The 19345-nt window shown below is 50.2% G+C and overlaps 1 protein-coding gene across 2 annotated transcripts in view; it reads right to left on the reverse strand.

Moving 5' to 3' along the window:
• SCD5 (stearoyl-CoA desaturase 5) overlaps positions 1-16875 on the reverse strand; it is a 34147-nt gene extending 17272 nt beyond the window's left edge. The window contains exon 1 of one of the 2 annotated variants that reach the window (XM_030491308.1): positions 16476-16875. In XM_030491308.1, the coding sequence (XP_030347168.1) occupies positions 16476-16635 (160 nt within the window). In that variant the 5' untranslated portion in view covers positions 16636-16875. Of the gene's footprint in view, positions 1-15924; positions 16187-16475 lie in introns of those variants that run through there. The other variant, XM_030491309.1, reaches the window with a different exon arrangement.
• Between the last annotated feature and the right edge of the window lie 2470 nt (positions 16876-19345).

Here is a 19345-nt window from a genome sequence, read left to right on the forward strand (position 1 = left end):
TCAGTTTCACACTAAAGCCAGAGGGGGAAGAGGAGATCCTTTCAAGCCACAGTCTCATCATTTATTCAGTTTTGCCTCACTTACGGACTGAAGGCAGTGTGGAGTGTCTGCTGCACTGAGCCACCAGCAGGGAGCCATCTGCCTGGCATGGAGCTGAAGTGTGCCACCAGGCCGGGAACACGTCCCGGCACTGACACCATGCCACTGTGGTCTGCCTCACACCTGCACTAGGGTTCTCCTGCCACACACAGACCCAAAACCGGCTCCTCCTCAGCATCAGCTCCCAGTTACCATGTTCAGAACGTGAGCTCAGATCTACTGTTAATGCAGATACCAATATTATTAGGCACGTGTCATCCTCACATACCTCTGCACCCTCTGGGTACTGCGGCGTTGCATGGCAAGGAGCTCCACAGGTCTGCAGGGCCCTTTTGGGCCTTTATTCCTGCTTCTCCTACTGTAAAATTGTTTATTTTGAGATTCTACTTGGAACAAGAGCTGAATTATCTTCCCTAGCCCATAGGATGGTGTGGGAATGCTGTGTGCATGCCTGCTGCTCCCCAAAGCAATAGCTAGCTTGGCGTGGACAGGTGGTGGAGCCCAAGTTTACATAGTTTTAGGGGATTTCAGCTGGCTATGGGTTGCTCTGAATCTGTCTCCACAAAGCAATGATTATAGGACTTTAGCAGCAGCTCTGCAGAAAGGTCTAGGATCTCATCACCCCATCAACTGGATCCTTGAGCACAGGCAGCCAGGCTGCAGCACCAGCCACAGCTCTACCCCCAGCACACACAAACAAGTGTCCCCAGACAACAGCTCTAACTGCCATTCCAGTGATGACCCAAAAACTCTGCAGGGAGGTTTAGGGCTTGCTGCAGGTCCGGGAGAGGTCCGAGACCTGGGTGCAAGTAACCGAAACAGCAGAGCCTACGCCAAGAGCTATGGGCTCCACACAAGTCAACCACCAAGCCCAGAGCTGCTTTGACTGGATGGTAAATCAGGATCTGTTTCAAAGAAGGACGATTTAATCCTGCAGAGGTTTTAAGTGCGTTCCTCCTTGTTTCTCCCTACTCTTTCTCAAGACCTAAAGGCAGAATTACTCCCAAAGGCGGGAATTTTACTTCTTCCGTTGTCTCAAACACCCTCCCTTAAGCTCTGCAATACACAAACCATGCATTAATGGAGTAAACTGGTATGAAATACCTCCATGGTAAGTAGGACCCCACACATCACTCCCCTGGGCAGGTAGCACGCTCACCCCCCCGGAGCCCTGCAGGAGCCTAAGGTCTGATGAGCATTTCTAAGCCATGAGCTCACTCTATAAAGCACAGCATAAGCAAAATGCTTCTGATCTAGAGCAGTGGGAAAAGCATTCAAGAGAGGAAGAGAAGGATGAGAAAACAACAAGTAAGCCTGTGCAAAAGGACAAAAGAGAGAACCAGTGCACAGAGACAGGGAGAGAGGATGCAAAAGACACAAGATACATGAGGTTAAACTACCGTGCCAATGGGGAGCTTGCGGGTTGCTAGGCTTCCAAGTACACTGTGCCTGTGCACAGATGCTATTTATGGGAACATGCCAGAATCAATAGGCAGAAGATTTTTATTCAACATCCTTATTAATGACCTGAAACAAAGGCAAACAGCATATTAATTACAACTGCAGATAAGGCTAGGTTTGGAGCAGTAGTGAGGGAGCTAAGAAACACAAAAGGATGCATGCAGAATCAGGGAAAGTAAGGCTCAAAATAAAGATCTGCCTGGATACAGTAAGCAAAGTAATGTAGTTCAGGGGGTGATAACTGCAGACAGGGATGTGCAACAAGGATGAGATGCATGGGGAAACAGGAGCTTGCAAGGAGGATCAGCAGCAGCTCATAAAATATTCTCAGTGTGCAACATGATAAGGCAACAAGACATCAGTATGATTTTGAACAGCAGGCACAGAGGTATCATCTCACTGCCAGAGAGAAGCAATGAAAACCATACCAGGCAAATTGTTTAAAAATGGATGGGATGGGAGATCAACAGCATAAAACATTTGAGCCATCTTTTTCAGAACAGCTCATTACCCCATGGCTGGGCTTCCAGAAAACCCTTACTATGCCCAGCGCCAAACTCTCCTGAAAACCTGAGCATCCTGGGAACTGACCTCTTATGAAGGTATAGCGAGATATTGCCAGAGTCTGTAGCTACTCAACAGGCACCAGGAAATCATCCTCTGCTCTAAGTGGTTGCTTACATTGGAGCAAATCTCTCCCCTCAAAAAATTCAACTCGGTTGTAGGGTGAATATCAAAATTGGAACCTCTTCCACTTCTGAAACCTGGACTAATTAGAAACACGGTATGTATTTACTGTTTGTGAATCCAGTAGATTCCAGATTCCGTTTGTCTTTTATCTGTTTATAAAAAACCCCATAAATCAACTAAACCAAGAAGCCCAACAAGCACTGGGTTCACTCTGCACATCTGAAAGGACAATGCTGGCTCCTGAAAGAGATGAGATGACTGGCCATCCTTCTTAGACACAGATTACAAGGAGACACTGTGTCGGGTAAGAACTATCTGCATGTTACTAATGTCACACATAACCTAGTTCCATGGAGCAAATCGCAATTATCTCTGAGGGAAAGAACATCAGACATAAAACCAGTAGTGGTGAAACCAGATCAATGGCACATTCACAATGGTGCTACTGTCAATATATAAAACATCTTTAAAATACAGAATACACATGACCGTTCCCATGGGGCAGTGACACGCAGAGCCTGGCACCAACCAGTGCCTGCAATCCCTGCCTGCACAGGGGCTGTGAGGAGAGGAGGGAAAGCAGGGCCAGCAGCAGGGAAGGAAATCAATCCTTGCCTGCTGGCTTCTCTCTCATAAAAGGCTAAAAGCCTCACAGCCCCTTGCAGAAGTAAGGGATCTGGACACTACATTCATCCATAGCAAGGTGACTACTTTGAACCTGACACAAGTCTGGAGAGCCGTCATCCTCGCAGCTTGGTTTAGGTGAGTTGTACCAAACACAGATCTCACCACAGCCCGTTTGCCAGAGACGCTTTGGGGTTAGGCAAGTTTTGTGAACATCTGAGCTTTTTCACATGTTGCAAAATGCAACAAAGGTTTTTCTGGTCCTGATGCAGCAAATCACTGGCTCAGTTTTAAGCCAAATGATTACAAATCTCAGGTCAGCCAGCATGGGGATGTACTACAAGTGCCAGGAACTCCCAGAGCACCTCTGTCTCACCAGTACCACCAATGGGGAAAAACATGCAGGGGAGAGCGCTGGCTACTCCAAACAAGACAGGTTACATGCCTTACAAGACAGATTATATGCCTTACTGTTGCACGAACAGTACCTGCACACTGGTAGACTTCAAGACGTGGCATTTTGCAGAGTATGTGGAAAGTAATTACCAAGGCTGGAGGCTGTCCCAGAGTTGTTATCACACTTGCTTTTACCAGGCGGATGACAGATCTTGGATCAAGATAGCCACCAAGGGTCAGGGCCTTGGTTTTATGTCTCGTTCTGAGGACATCAGCCCCATTTATTCCTGTGCTGGTACAGCACCCGGTGCAGACAGCTCAGAACGAGCTGCACAAGCACTGCTTTCTGCTAGGATGGGCCACTATCACTGACAGCTATAGCCTTAACATAGATTTTGGCAGCTGCTGTTCCCATGGCCGCAAGTCAGCAGGTAGGAGACCCCCAGCTGGGGCTATCAGATCCCTCTTCAGATTGCTGAGCACTTACTCTGTCTCTCCATGGTATCCCACTCAGTGGGGGCTATGGCAGATGGAAAGATCACAAGCCAGCAAAGACAGACAGGAGCACCAACAATGAAACATGAACCAGAAGAACACCCAGTGTGCTCACTTTGGAGACAAACAGGGTAGGAGAAATCTGCATACTCCAGCCACACAAAACACATGCTGTTTGAACCTCCTGCCGAAGACCATCTGGTTTCTGGCTGCGGTTGCCTTTCTCTTAAGCTCTGTGTCGCAGCCGCCTCCTGCCCAGCCCCCTGATGCAAAGCCCCACTCACAACCAACCTACAGCATTATTTTATATCTGCTCAGGGAGCTGTTCCTTGAGTGGTGTTTACGGCTTTCAGTTGCTATCGTGGAAAAACATTAGCTCTCCTACCGCCATCCTTTGAGGACAGCTTCAGAGAACCCTGGTTCTGCTGGAGGTCTCGCTGCTGGGTGATGACATTCTGTTTAGCCTACAAGATCTGAGGGGTTCCCAGCCTCAGGTAGGAGTGCTTGAAATTATACTCAGCAAAGGCTTATACATTTTTGCACACAGTGCCTCTAGCATTGGCAAGATCCAACGGATACAGGAGGGACTATTTCTTAAGACAATGTGAATTCTAGTGACACTCATGGCTGAGAAAGCACATCTTTTGCTTGGGGAAGAAAGCGAACACAAGCGCTGTGCTTCACCTCTAGACATCTGTTACCTCTTCAACAATAGGGCAGCTGAGAACAACTGACCTTAAAAACACTGTTGCATGATGAAGACATGTTGTGCCATGACACCATTTGGTGAAAATACTCTCTCCACAGCTGGAGTAGCCAGCAAAGTCTCAGGAAAACCTTTGTGTGACAAAGCCTGGCAAGAAATTTTCATCTCACCACAGACCATCATTTTTTCATCCCTGTATGTAAAGGGATACCACATCTTGACTTATTTGTATAGATAACTACTTGAGGATTACAAATAACAGGGATGGACATGCAACATTTGTCCATTTCCACACCAGCATTTTACCTCTGCTTATTCAGCCAGATCAAAATGGCTTGCTAGGGAGTGTTAATAACTGAATACATAAAACCCGAGGTCTTCCATCGGGCTACAAGAACTGCATGAGAAATACAAACAGCAAGTTGCTGAAGCACAAAGTGAGCATCACAAAGCTGACTGATCGCCATAAATATGTAACATTCTGTATCTTACGGTGAGCAGTTTTTCCTTTCTAAAAATCAAATTACATCTGCACACCCTGCATCTGCCTTCTCTTCCTTGCTTGCAGGTTTTTGCTGTTGTTCAGTGGCAGGTTTAGGACTAATGAACCACATCAGCTAACCTGACCCAATCAGGGAAAGCACTTCCAGTAGTGTTGTGCCATCCATTTCAGTAGCTGCACCATGCTTGGCCTCTTCTGAACACTTCAGAGACCCTCTGCTTCACTACACATACAAACAGCAGTAGAAGATTCTCTCCCAGTTTAACCCAAGGGCTCAGACCAGAAATGTAGCCAGTAATTTCACGGGCCCTGGTAACACGATGCTTTTTTCTGCTACCATTTAGGTAACACAAGTTTTGAGATCTATTTTCTTAAAATGCCGTATCTGCCCTCAGACATGAAAGCCTTCCTATGCCAAATTAAACCAACGCTTGGTCTATCCAAACATCCGATTTAAAAATGCTAGTTAATGTCATGCACTGCACTGGTCACAGGGCCAGGTCCAACACGCATTATTATTAGGTCTAGACTAGAAAATTAAGTCTCCAGTACACATCTCTAGTTCTGTCGCCCTCCAAGGCAACCTTGGAGATCTCTTCCTCCATAGCGGAGAGATGTGAGGAGCAGTAACATAGCACTTCATCCACATCATCCTACCAAAAAAAAGCCTCATTTCCTGACCTGGAACTACATTTACTAGGGAGGGAGAAATTTTCCACCTTAGTCCCTAAATCGCTGCCAAGAAGAAATGCTGAATTAGTGCTCTGGCTCTGGGAAGGAAACACTTCTCTGCTAGCAGACGGAGTCAATTGGCCAACCCACTGTTCGCTGAGCCCTGCTAACTATCAAAGGCTGGCATTAAAAGCACCTTGGGCTGGATTCAAACTAGCAACTGAGAGATAAAAAGCACCAGCATGCAGCAGCACCAATTCCCTGAGTCGCCCACCGTGCAGTGCATGCCAGCTCTCAGGGGGAGCCGTGCATTCCTGCGCAGACCAAATGTGTGAAATCTCAGGCCAGAAGCAGGTTCATCTAAAATTAGATGTACTTATTCTCTGAGCTACTCTAAATTGAACCAAGAGAGAAAAAGATAAAAGGAAGCACATCAAAGACAGAGGGAAAGCAGAGCTTTAGAGCCACAGCGGAGTTCAGATGAGGCCCTTTTCCTGCTCCTCTGTACCCCAGTGGAGGAGCTCCAGGAGAAGCCATCTGTTGCATCCTCTTGGCCCTGCCATCACCAGCTCATGAAATCCAGGCTACCTCTGCTTGGATGCACATGTCTGTGTATGCATTTTCAGGAACATTCCCCAGAGCCAGCCCTTTTGGCTGAGTATACAAAAGACTTTATTCCGGTTGGAATAGCAGAAACGTTCACATTGACAACTGCAGCCAACGTGACATAAATAAAGCCAATAAAGCAATGGAAATCATGGCTGACAGCAAGTATTCCATCTAATCCTAAAATTCCCCTAGGAAGAAAACACAGATTCCCTGAACTCCCCAGCAACTGAAGATTGCCTTAAGATGCCGAACAGTTTATATATATTTTTAGATCAAAAGAGGAGGCTGGAAGATGCTCTCTGAAATTTTTGATGATGCTTATGTGTAGCCTCTCTCAGCTCATTTGAGTCCTGCGTCATCACAAAACCATGGGCAGATTTTACTTCTCTCCCAGTGACCTCACTGCTGTCCTCAATCCGGCTAGGGCTCTGGTGGTTTTAAAATGCTCTATAAATGCCAAGAAAGAATTAATGCCAATTTCATCTCTTTTTTCAAGGACGGAGCAAAGAAATAGTGCCATCAGGGCCCTGCATTCAGCAGGCAGCTCTGCCTCAAGGAAGAAGGATTAGTTATTTAGCACTCCTGCCCATCACTGGCCAAAGCTGGGTGATGGCAGGGGAATGGCTTCATCCTACCGCTCACACTGTGCATGCTGGCAAGACCACCCAAAGCAGAGAGTCAGGGAACAGCAGCTTCTTGGCTGTTAGAAACAAAGATGCGGCGTGCTACATACTCATGATTTGGGCAAACCGAAAGCTTACACCTTTTAGGATCTCTAGGCATGGGGCATAGGAAAGGAGCAGGGCTTATCAGGGAGCAATCCCCTTCCAAACTGCCAAGCCCCCAGGCACAATTCCCTTGGGGAGGCAGCAGCGCCTTTGCCCCAGCTCCCTGCTAAACTGGATCCACTGCACAGAACAAACCCTGCTCCAACCCAGTGCCTTCCCAGGCCAGCCACTGCCTGCTGAAGCAGAGCTCTGATGGTTTTGACTTCTGAAGACTTCAGACTCTGGACAATGTTGCTGCTCATGTGTATCACTACATCTTGTCCAGATGCTTTGTGCCTGCTTTGCTTGTATGCTGTCAGCTCCTGAACTTTTTCCTCCCCTTTCCAAAACCAACCAGAGCTCAGATAAAAGCCTGTTGCAAAAAATGGCCTTTCCTCTGGGAGAGCCTCGGAGCTGAGCTGCAAGCGCTATACCTCATTAAAATTAGAAGGCACGAGCCTCCCACATCCAGCAGAACATGCAGCAGGCAGGTCAGTTACCCAGGGCCATGAGGTTAGAGCATGATGCCAGATGAATGACTAGCCCCTGCTCCCCTCCAGCCCAGCCAGCTCCGGTCCCGCAGTGAAGGCCCACACACCATGTCTCCACCTCCATCTATGAAGCAAGGTGGTTTTCATGCCATCCACTTTCCCACCACCACCTGCGTATACACTGCATAAGGAGGCCAGCTTTCATCTGCCTGCTGAATAGTGGCCCCACAGTTTTCAGCCAACTCAAGCACACAAGTCTATCCCTCTGCACCAAAGGCAGGAGCCAAATCCAGCAGAAAACAAGGAGAGCCTTGCCATGGCTCCTGCAAGGAGGTCTGGACACGCATGTCTGCTTCACCGCAGCCTAGTCCAACCAACTATAACAGAGGAAGGAGCAGCTAGGAGTGAAAACTATCATCTATGACCACCATCACAACTGATTGCTTCAGCTGACTACAAAGGTCCTATTTTCCTCACCAACAGCCAAATGTATTCTGGAAAGAAGTTATAACTTCACGGTGCTGGCCAAAAGAATTATTAAAAGGCAAACCCCACTTTTATACCCTCAATCCCCTATATATATATGGAGTTTTGAACATGCTGCCATTTCCAAGCTGTGCTGTTACCCAACACCCATACATTTCCCTTCTCTAGTGCCACAGTAGTGGCCCTGCCTGAAGGATCACCCAAAGAGAGCAACAGGCACCAAGCGGGAGCTCAGGACTTCCCTCCTTCCACCCTACGCGCTGCCAGAGCTCAGAGAATCCATTTCCAGTCTTTCCCATCAGGACCTGCTTTTGCTGCTCTGCCCAAGCACTTCTCTACATGAGCTGCATCCTTCTGCATCCCAGCTCCTCCCCCTCTGTTTACGAAGAACATGCAGTAAGCCTCAGAAACACCTTATCTCACCCTGGCCTCCAGCTTCTCTCCCAGTTCTAGCATGTCCAGGAGGGCACAGAGAGCTTTGTCTGTACAGCCCAGCCCTGGACTGCAGCAACTGCTGGTTAGATTAGCACAAACCCCTTGCACATGCCTTCTCCCTTGGTTCTGAACTGCCACCTAAGGGGCAGGGCAGAAGTCCCTTCACAGATCCAGCTGTGCAGGCATGATAGGAAACATCCTGTGAACTACTCCAGATGCAGAAGGCAGGGTAGGAGCAGCCAAACTGCAACCCGTGCCACTGACAGCAGGATCCCACAGGCACAGAAGGCAATACAGTGAGGCTGAGTTGGGAAGATATGAAACACTCAAAAATACAAAGTCAGACAAAGAACAGAGGCAAAGAGCCAGACAAAGAACAGAGTCCAGTCAAGAAGAGCTCCTCCATTTGCCAAGGCCAGGTTATTTTATTCTGAGCCACCGAGAACATCTGAGAAGCCAGTGGCCAAAAATGGGTCAAGAAAGATCCTAATTTCAGACTCCCTCCAGAAATCCCCATCCTCCTGGTGCTGAGGTCCCTGCACAAGAGGGATGGCGTGCAGGATTCCTGATGCCAGCATCTGACAAACAGCCCTCCTCTCTTTTTCATATCAGGCTTGCTTTACTTAGCACAGTAATTGTTAATGTTGCAGCTCTCCGGTGGGGCAGCACATCTTATTGTTAGCCTAGATGGTAAAAATAAAATTTGATTGCAAGAAATTGCTTGGCTTCAATTATAACATCAGTGTTAATTACAAGTGCAACTGTAATTGCAGGGAGGGAAGGCGGAGCGGCAGCGCGGAGGATGCATAAATTCTGGTTGGCAAGTCGACATTTTCCAACCCAGCCCTCCCAAGGGAGAGAGCAAAGCTTTTGCCTCCTTGACAGCAGTTGCAGCAATCCCAGACAAGTAGGTCTGAATGGCTCCCACTGTTCTGCCTGTTGGCATCTCCTGGAGAAGCAGCATCTGATCTGCTCCCAGCCCCTTAAGACCTCCTCTGATGCCGACACAACTGTGACCAATGCGTCCTCTTTACTTGAAGAGTCTCTTGCATGTAAACTCCTCAGAGCCTGTGTACTGCCATCCCCACCTCCACAGGTAGCCAAAAAGCTAGAGCCACAAATCCCTGTTGCCTCCCCAGAGCCTGCCTGGGGAGCTGGCGGGCCAGAGCTGGAAGACGCATCTCATGCTTCTGCAGCCCTTGGCTGGGCTTCTGCGTACATGACACAGCCAGCTCTGGGGATGGCAACAAACCTCCCCTGCTCTTTCCTTCATGGGGCTGCTTTGGAGGGGTGCTTCTCCCAACCCCTCAATGTTAGGGGGCAGCCTGCTGTCAAATTCAGCAGGAAAAGAGGCAGGGATTTCTACCTTTGCTGGATCCAGCTCTCATCTCTGTCCTCATCACACAGGTCAAAGGGAAAATGTATTTGAGGTTCTTCTGGTTGGCCTGGAGCATGGCTCCGAGCAGCCAAGGGCCCAGCAGTGCTTTGTGCCAGGTGAACATCCCGGTGTCTAAACAGCTTCGCTATGCACCCATTCACGCTGCACAGCTGCAAGAACTCATTAGGAATGCCCTGAACCCACCTTCTGAGAACAACAGGACCAAAAGGCCATCACATACATCTGTGGCAAGCTCTGTGCCCACAAAGAGATTTTTTCTCCATTTCTTTATCGTGTTTATAGTGACCATGTGACATACAGCATGGAAAACAGAGGGAAACAAAACAGAGCACCACCAACGCACTGGGGATGAAATTAAGACAGGGAACAAAAATACATACTTAAAGCTGAACATCACGAACTTCACAGACAAGACCTTAAGGAATCATCTCCAGCAATAGTTAAAACAAGAATACTGGGGAAGGGAAACATCTGGTGGGTGTAAGTGCTCTCTACAGTACAGCATCTAAGAGTGGGATCTGGAACAGGCCCAGGACCACTCTCACGTCTGTGCATTGCTAGGTGGAGGGCATGTTCTGCTCTACAGTGGACGCATTGCTCAGACTGTTCCCAGATGTAAAAGCCTAGGGAACAGCATGTTACAGCCACCCCCAGGACACTTGTCACTTCTAACGAGAGAAGTACCATTTGGGAAAAAGACACTGTTCCCATCAGAGATGATGGAAGTTCAGCTCTTGATGCTAGGGGGGAAGGAACTAACCAACAACTTAATCAAGAGAGACAGCTGTAAAACAATGCTTTCAAATGAGCTAGGGGAGGAAAAGGCAGTCCAAACTAGCTCTGGAGAAAAGCAGGGCTATTCCCCAGTGCTGATATACACCTCATATATATATATATATGGATGCAATTCCTACTCTAAAGGTCCATCTCTTCTCATCTAGTGGACCAGCTGCTGTCTTGAACTGCTGAAAGCACTGAAGAGCGAGGGGCTGATAGAAAACAAGGCTGGCCTCCTGTACACCACAGAAACCTCCCAGAGCTCGCTGCTGGCACTGTTCTGTGAGCCAGCAGACAGGAGATCTCTCCTGGGTATAAGGTGAGGTAAGGTCCTTCTGTTCATTGAGCCCCTCCCACCAAGGTGGTCACAGGCACCTCTGCAGAGGTATCTCAGAGGAAAAGCATTTGCTATCTGTTTCCAGACCCAAAACCTTGCCTATAGAAATGACCTGAGCATAACCACTTTGCAGGACTTGGAGGATGCTCCTGCCACAGCAGCAGCAGGAGTGACAGTAAGAGAAGTTTTAATCAAATGCCTCCATTTCAGGTCTGCGAAACAGAGATAGTATTTCCACTCTCCTTCATTCGCAGAGATACTGAGTGGAACTTCCTTGGAGCTAGGATGTTTTTGTTTACAGCCATCTGTGCAGAGTTCCTGATGCTGTACACAGAAATGGGTAACAACTAAAACCAGTTAATAACCCAAAAGCCTGTAGGTGGCACTCAAGAATATGCAAGAAATGTGCAAGACCAATAGAACTTGCATCTGCAGTGCACAACAGCAACATGTGCCTCATTACACAGACACACTACCAGAAGGGCTGAGAAAGAGGTGATGATCTCGGTGGCGCCCTCCAGGCACCACCGTAACCCAAAGTGCTAAAACCACAATTGCTTTAATCTCTCTTATCGAAGGGATCCATCCAGGCAGCAGGACTGGATCCAGACCCGTGCCTGGGAGCAGCTTGCGTTTTGGCAGGGCTGCAGCTGGGCAGCACCGCCGCTCCGTCTGCGATCTCAGCTCAAGCACAGGGGAAAGCTGTGGGTAAGCATGGCACAGGGCCCACCACAGCGGAACACAATCAATCTGGCATTGTCAAGAGCACTAAAACGTCTCCTAAATGATGCTAAAACAACAGAAACAAGCCTCCCCTCCTATATGAGCACCATCAGAGCAAGGTCATCCATCCTCCTCCCCTATCCCAGACTCTGGCAAGGCGCATCCGCGTGTGAACCAACATCCACTCGGCTATGAGGCAGCTCTGCAAGACACATCTGAATGATGCAGGGTTTCTGGATGGCCATGCCTATGCCAGCTTTTAAAGTTGTTGGTACTAGTAATGCTCAGCAACCTAAAAGGAAAGGTTTTTAAGCAGGTAAACAGCATAATCCTTTGCAGGTTTTTAATATTTCCTATAATGCACTTAACTACTCCTAGTGCTTCCTCACGAGCCCCCCGTGACGGCTAAAAAGCACCTTTTTCCAGACAAAATCTGAGGCCCTTACACATCATGTAATCCCCAGAATGGAGTCTTTAACAAAAAGAAGCTACCATGAGCCTATCAAAAGAAACTGTTAGCAGCAGAAACATTGGGCCCCACAGTGAAATATGCTGCTAATTTTCTCTGTGCAGGGATTTCAGAGGTTTTTGCTTTGCTTTCCCAACCCAGACAAACTTGCTGGGACTGCAACAGGATGGAGCTGAACAGAACAAAGAGGATCCTGGTCAAAATGCATAATTTAATGGCACATTACAAACTCAGGGGATGAGCTGTGCACAGTTTCCTAACAAGTGGCCTGTGGAAGGAAGTTCAGCATGTCTAGTCCGAAAGAAACCACATCCGCAGCCCCAGCTGGCCACAAGGACCCCTGTGCACAAGTTCATTCTGGGGGAAGCTGCCGGCAGACACATCACACCGCTCCCTGGTTTCTGGCCCCACTGCCTGTGAGGTGCTCCCACCCTGCTTCAGTTCCTGATGTGAGTCTGCAGGGAATGGTCATCCCTCCCCTTCAAACCTCTCACCAGGAGCCCAAAGCCCTGCACAAGCAAACGGACAAAGAGAGACCCGAAGGGGAAGGCCCATGTGCCAGCTCCCTGGGGCTGCACCATGCTCTGGGTTTTGCAGGATGGCTGGTGAACCCAGCCAAGCCTGCCTGTGGGACTGGGGGCACACAAGAGCTGATGCACGTTTCCTCAACCACCCCTTTCCAAGCCTCAGAACCCAGAGCGCAGGGATTCCCCAAAGCAGCAGCTGTCAGCTATGAAACAGCACAGACACGGACAGCAGAACACCAAGAGGAAGGAGGGACCAGGTAACATAAGCTGCCTAGCCCTGGATCAGGAGGGGAAGAGGAAGGCAACAGGGTCTTCTCCATACACCGCTGTCCCAAACCACATCAGGTTGGTAAAGAGAGAGCTCCCAGTGGGCATGGTCGGGCTGGCAGAGCAGGGGACACTTCAAATGCACAGCGCCAGCGGGATTTGCCAGGATGGCTACGTGGCTGTCCCACGGGCACAGCCCAGAGCTGCGTGATGCCTTGCACATATAATCTGCTGCCTCTTGGGTCAAGGCAGTTCCCAGCTTGTGGAAAATTTTGACGTGAGTAATTTTATTTATTTTGTTCAGCTTGGATTGAAACCAAATTCCAGGGAGGCACTGTGAAGGCCCTGAAAGCCTACATTTTAATCAGTTTATCTGTTTCATCCCTTGAAAGCCAACCCAATTCCCAGTGCCCCTTGGGTGAGGTGGCTGCACCATCCAGAACACTGTTTGGGATCCCTTGTGCAACCCTGGCTCCATGTGGGGTGCAGGAAGCTTCAACACAGGCTTCAAGGCATTACTGTGGTAGACTATGGGAACAGGGGAGCACAGCTAATCCTGAGTAAACAGCCAGCCGAGCCTTTGCTTGGCAGCATTTTTTCATTGTCTATTATATACAGCTGGATGAATGTCAACAAATTGCCAATGGAAATGAGCCCTGCTGAGCAGGCAGTTTGGCTTGAACAGCTGTTTTTGAGGTGGCACAGTGGCATTTCAGCTCTGCTTAGCAAGCGGTGGGGAACTGGGGATTACCAACTGCCTTCAGGGGTGGGAAGGAGGAAAGCAAACCCTGCACGGAGGGAGGGAGGGAAGCACCAGGTCTGCCCGAGCCCCACAGCTGAGAACCCACAAAGGCTTAGATGCCTTTATGGCATCTATGCCATATGCCTTTATGGCATCTATGGAGGAGAATGCCTTAGGAAAGGAGAAAGTAAAAAGCCAAGCGGGCAATGGTAAGTCATGGGAAGCTGCACTCCTGAGGTCACACCGAGCACCCACATGCCACTCTCCACACACTTGTTCCTGCAGCTTACCCATGGGGGAGCAGTGGTGGGGAGCACTGGACAGAGCAATGCAAGGGCTTGCCCAAGACCACTGGGAAGCTTCCCTCCCAAGTCCCGGGCAAGCTTGGGAAGAAAGAGAAAACTGTGGATGGATGCAACAAGGGCTGCAGCTCCTCCACCTGCACCCTTCAGCGTACGCACATCTCTGCTCCTACCTGACACTCCAGCCTTACCCAACCCCACCGTGCCAGCCCTGCTCCAAGTCTGGCTGGCAGCCTCACAGCCCGTGTGCGCAGGGAAGGAGACGTTCAGAGCTGGGGCACATCTGATTGACACTTCTTCCTTCTGACACAGTACTGGTTGGCTCCTTCCATAGTGCAATGAGGTGGGTTTAACTTAAAAACTAGCAACCCTGCTTTTGTCTACCCTGCAAGAGTCCCTCAGAGTGACCTTGGACATAGATCTACAGTGTGACAGCACGCTACCTTTTGTCTGACATGTTCTGCAGGAGATCCTGTGTTTTCACCTTGACCTGGGACGGAGGCAGACCCCACAGCACTCAGCTGCAAGAGGGGAACGCAGTGTCCTGCAGGCTGGAGGCAGTGCACTCCCTCCCTGCTGCAGAGCCCCTATAAAAACCACCCGTCAAACCCCCGTAAAAACTTTGTGGTCTGCTTGAGGGTGGCTGTTAAAAATAATGATCTTGAGAAATGGGAGGCTCTCGCTTTCAGAAAGAAAGGCATTAAGTTGCAAAGTCGTCGAGACCTGTTTATTATTTAGCATCTATTTAATTTCAACTAGGAAAAAATACCTTGGAGGACGGAGGGCTGAATGGGTAATACAATCCTTTCGCTCCAGCCTGAGTCTTGTAATTAAGACACAATGAAATCAGAGATTATTTCAACTTGTCTTCTCAGAAAGGCAAAACAGATAAAAAGCAAGCCCACCTCCCCACACGCTACAGCTCCTGAAAGGGCTGAAAGCAGACCACAGGCTGGGTGTTCTGGCCACACAGCTCCCACAGGCTCTCCTGGTCTCCCCAGCCATCAAGCTACGGCCAAGGTAAACAATGAAATCAGCCTGAACACAACCAGGAATAGGGAAGGGGGAGGCGTAGCGCTCACAGAAGGAAACTAAGCAAAACACAACCACCCCCCCAAATCTTTTCTGGTTGTGAGTAAGGCAGGTAACGGTTTGTACAAACCGGGCAGCCAGTCAAAAACCAGGTCCCCATCAGGGACACAGAAACAGTTGCCCAATTAAGACCTTGTCAGAGGATGGTAACTGACAGAGGGGTTCATTTCCCAGCTGCAAACAGCAATGGTGGCTGAGTACAAGGCTTTAAGACAGACTGAATATCAAAAGCTGAACCAGTGAGACTTAGGCATTCCTCAAACAGAAGAAATAAACCTGATTTCTCATGCATCTGCCTGGGGCTTTTTGACTGTCACCTCAATACTACTTGACGGCAGCCTAATAACCCAAATTCCCTGTCTGTGAGCTCCCTACAGCAGAGACCCTTCTTTCCTCAATTTGTACAGAAGAGTCCCAGACCATTACATTCTCCTTTCACTCAAAAGCTCTCCAAAGCGGGTCTTTTAGTCAAGGAATTTCACCAGATGGAAGTAGCATTTGATTTTTTATCCTCTTGGCCACCCTCATGCACACAACCCAATACGCAGTTCTGCCCAGTGAAGGATGATGTTGACATTCACCATCTATTCGCCTCACAAACCCTGAGAAACCTTGCATGATACCGCAGTGCTTCTATGTAGCTCTTCTCTCAGCATTATTCTTTCGGAGAGAAAAGAGGACCTCGCTGTAGGATGGAAGTAAACATGCTGTATTTCATATTCTCTTCTCCAAACCAGATCCTCAGCTAGCAAGAAGACAGGCACAGCAAGCCACCTCACCTCAGAAAGCACAGCTAGGCTGATTTTCTCTTTGCCAGTGTGTTACAGGAGAAAGTACATGGACTTTTAAATGTTACCTAATGAGATGTATTCCTCACCTTCCCCAAGAGACAGAAGGATGGGGTGATTTTCTGCTCCCAACCGGAGCAGAGAGATGTGGGTGCTCATAAACTAACAAGAGGAAGCAGCAAATGGAAGACAAACGCCATTCTCTATCAATCAGACTTTAAGCCTAAATATCAGCTGCTTGGGTCTTTTGAGTTAAAAAAACCCCGAAAAACCACCCCGCCAACCACCAGAATCACCACAAACCGCTCAGTATAACCGGAAGGAGAGTGCCTCCCGTTTCTACAGCAACCGCGGGCCCGGCGCGGCGCTGGCAAAGGCATCCCGGCAGCGGCCGTGGGGGGCACGGGAACAAAAGCGGCGGAGGCCGCGGGGTGTGTCCGCCTCCCGCCTCGCCGCACGCCGCGGAACGAACGCACAGGAGGCGAATATACAGAGAACGAGCCGCGGCTCGTCCCCCGCACATCCCCCCCATCACCCGGGGCCGCACCGGGGTCCCGTCCGTCCGTCCGTCTCCCCCAATCTGTGGCGCGGCGCAGCCCCTGTCCGTCCCCGCACTCACCCCAGAGGAGGGTGAGGAGCTGCGCCCGCGGCACCAGGCTCAGCGCGTAGACGGCGCCCAGGTGCAGCAGCCCCATCAGCACCACGTTGCGCCAGACGATGGCCTGCCCGCAGCCCGCCGTGCCCGCCTCGCCGCCGGCCGCCCGCCGGGACCCGGCCATCTCGCCGGCGGGGCGCTAGGGGCGGCGGACCCCGCGCAGCGCGGCCGGGGAGCGGCTAGGGGCGGCCGGGCTGCGCCGCCGCATCTGTTGCTGCCGCCGCTGCCACCGCCTCCATGGAGCTCCCGCGCCGCCGGCTGCGCCCCGCACCGCGGCGGAGGAACGGGGGAGGGCGGGCGGCCGTCGGCCCTGCATAGCGACAGCCAATGGCGGCCGCGGACGGCCCCGCCCTGCCGAGGGGCCGCCTCACGGGGCGCCCCAATGGCCGCGTCGGGGCTGCCTGGGGGGGAGTGGGGATGGTGGCGGGCGGCAGCCGGGGCTCCGCGCTCGGTGGCCGAGAGGGTCAGGCCTCCGTCCAGCCTGCCGGCGCCTTTCTAGGCGGCTGCCCCCGGAGAGCGGCAGGCACCGCTCTCGCCGGCTGGCTGAGGGGGTGAGGGGGCAAACGCTGAGTGTGGAAGCCTATGAAACAGAAGTAAAAGATGCCACCGGTGCTAGGGAGGAGCAGATTCAAGAGCTAGCTAATGAAGGTTATCTGGCTGGCGATGCCGAATTAAACAAGTATTTCTCTGCGTACAGAGACATAGTCATCACAAGGCTACAACAACAGAACCAGGTGTCTTCTTTCAAATCATAGGATCATAGCAAGGTTAGGGTCTTAAGACCCTAGTCTTAAGATCATCTAGTTCCAACCTCCCTGCCATGGGTAGGGATGCCTCACACTGAACAAGGTTGCTCAAAGCCGCGTCCAACCTGGCCTTGAACACTGCCAGGCACGGAGCATTCACAACTTCCTTGGGCAACCTGTTCCAGTGCCTCACCACCCTCACTGTAAAGAACTTCTTCCTTATATCTAATCTAAACTTCCCCTGTTTAAGTTTGAACCCATTACCTTTTGTCCTAGCGCTACAGTCCCTGATGAAGAGCTCGTCTCCAGCATCCTTGTAGACCCCCTTCAGATACTGGAAGGCTGCTCTGAGGTCTCCACGCAGCTTCTCTTCTCCAGGCTGAACAGCCCTGTTCCTCTTCACATAGGAGGTGCTCCAGCCCCCTGATCATCCTCATGGCCTCCTCTGGACTCGCTCCAACAGCTCCATGTCCTTTTTATGTTGAGGACACCAGAACTGTATGCAGGACTCCAAGTGAGGTCTCACAAGAGCAGAGTAGAGGGGCAGGATCACCTCCTTCGACCTACTGGTCACGCTTCTTTTGATGCAGCCCAGGATACAGTTGATTTCTGGGCTGTGAGCACACACTGGAGCCGGCTCATGTTCAATGTGGGCCTTCCTCCTGCTGACAAGGCCTGAGAAATAGGTAAACAGCTGCAAAAGAAAACGGCTCAAGGAGCCTCTCAGGGTTGTAAATGAATCCAAACAAGAACATGTAGTTAATTGGCAAGACTAAACACGCATTCCAATGTCCTTAACTAACGGATTTCCATGAAAGGGTAAAATGAGTGGGGGTATTTCTCCCAAAACAACCACCACAACCTCCAGAGACCACTCCTCAAATTCACAGTGCCTGCACTGCGCCTTATCTACCGAAATTACCATATGCGATGAGTAATGAGAATTGGCTGGGCCCTTCACAGAATTATAATGAATATGTATATAATAAAGGTGTATACGCTGTAAACTGTCTCTTCTTGGTCTGCGTTATAGGCTGTGTGATTCCCCATAAACCCGTACGTAATAAAGTAATGTCGGCTTTCTAACCTGCCATTCTGGTTAGAGAGTTTATTTCCCAGATTTCGCTGACAGTGGTGGGTACTGAAGATGAAAAAAACCAGCAAACTTTTAATCGTTGGTGCCTACCCAAATGAAGAGCATGGCACACTTCTTGCTTACTCTGCCCCACCTCGGAGTGAGGTTTTAGCGTTCACATGTGGTTTCCTGGCGATGCTCTTCCCCACATGCTGCCGCAGCCTCTCACTCCAAGCTACTGTGGGAGAGGAAGGACCCCATGTTACTCGAGGTGCCAGCATGGGGTTTGTTCATGGTGAGTTCACCAGTGTCAGAGGGATGACCCAGATGCATGGAGGAGCAGTAGGCGAAAGGTAGTTCACTGTAACTGGTGAGGCTCGTTACTTGCTGTGGAGCAGGAAACCTCTCACACAAGTAGCGTGCGGAGGGTTTTAAGTCATTAGGTGGGAACCAGATGCTAAGTCTGGATAAAACATTTGCCCGTGAGGCATTTTGTTTAGTTTTGAATGTTTCTGTGAGGACAGGAGGGAAGGAAGGAGCAGCACAGATGTGTCAGCAGCCCTCCTCCCCAGCTGGGGTTGTCTCCTCCATGATTTATAGCCTGCAGTGTCTTTCTGTTGCTGTGGGGTGATTTAACTTGCACTGCTCTGGCTTCCTCCAGGTGCCCAAAGTCAATTGTCAGGCTATGTTGAAGCGTACCTACTACTGATTTAGTATGTGATACTCACTTTACTTTTAGGACTCTGCAATATGGTGCTGGGGGCAGGCAGGAGGGAGGACTGTGTCTAATGACTTCCATCTCTCAGTGTCTGAGAGCAGAAAGAAGCCCCCATCCCTCCTACAGTGGCTGCTCCCAGGCACACTGTGCCATGGGTCATCCTCAGGCTTACAAGAGCCAACTGCAGAGCCCGAGCTCACCTCTGCATACCACAACTCGCACAGGCACGCTGCCCTGAGCGCTTAATGGAGGAAGGTCAGGGCTTGGGGCAAGTGAAATGGGAGTGATACCAGGC

The sequence above is a fragment of the Strigops habroptila genome, chromosome 7, assembly GCF_004027225.2.
Source record: "Strigops habroptila isolate Jane chromosome 7, bStrHab1.2.pri, whole genome shotgun sequence".
Classification (NCBI taxonomy): Eukaryota; Metazoa; Chordata; class Aves; order Psittaciformes; family Psittacidae; genus Strigops; species Strigops habroptila.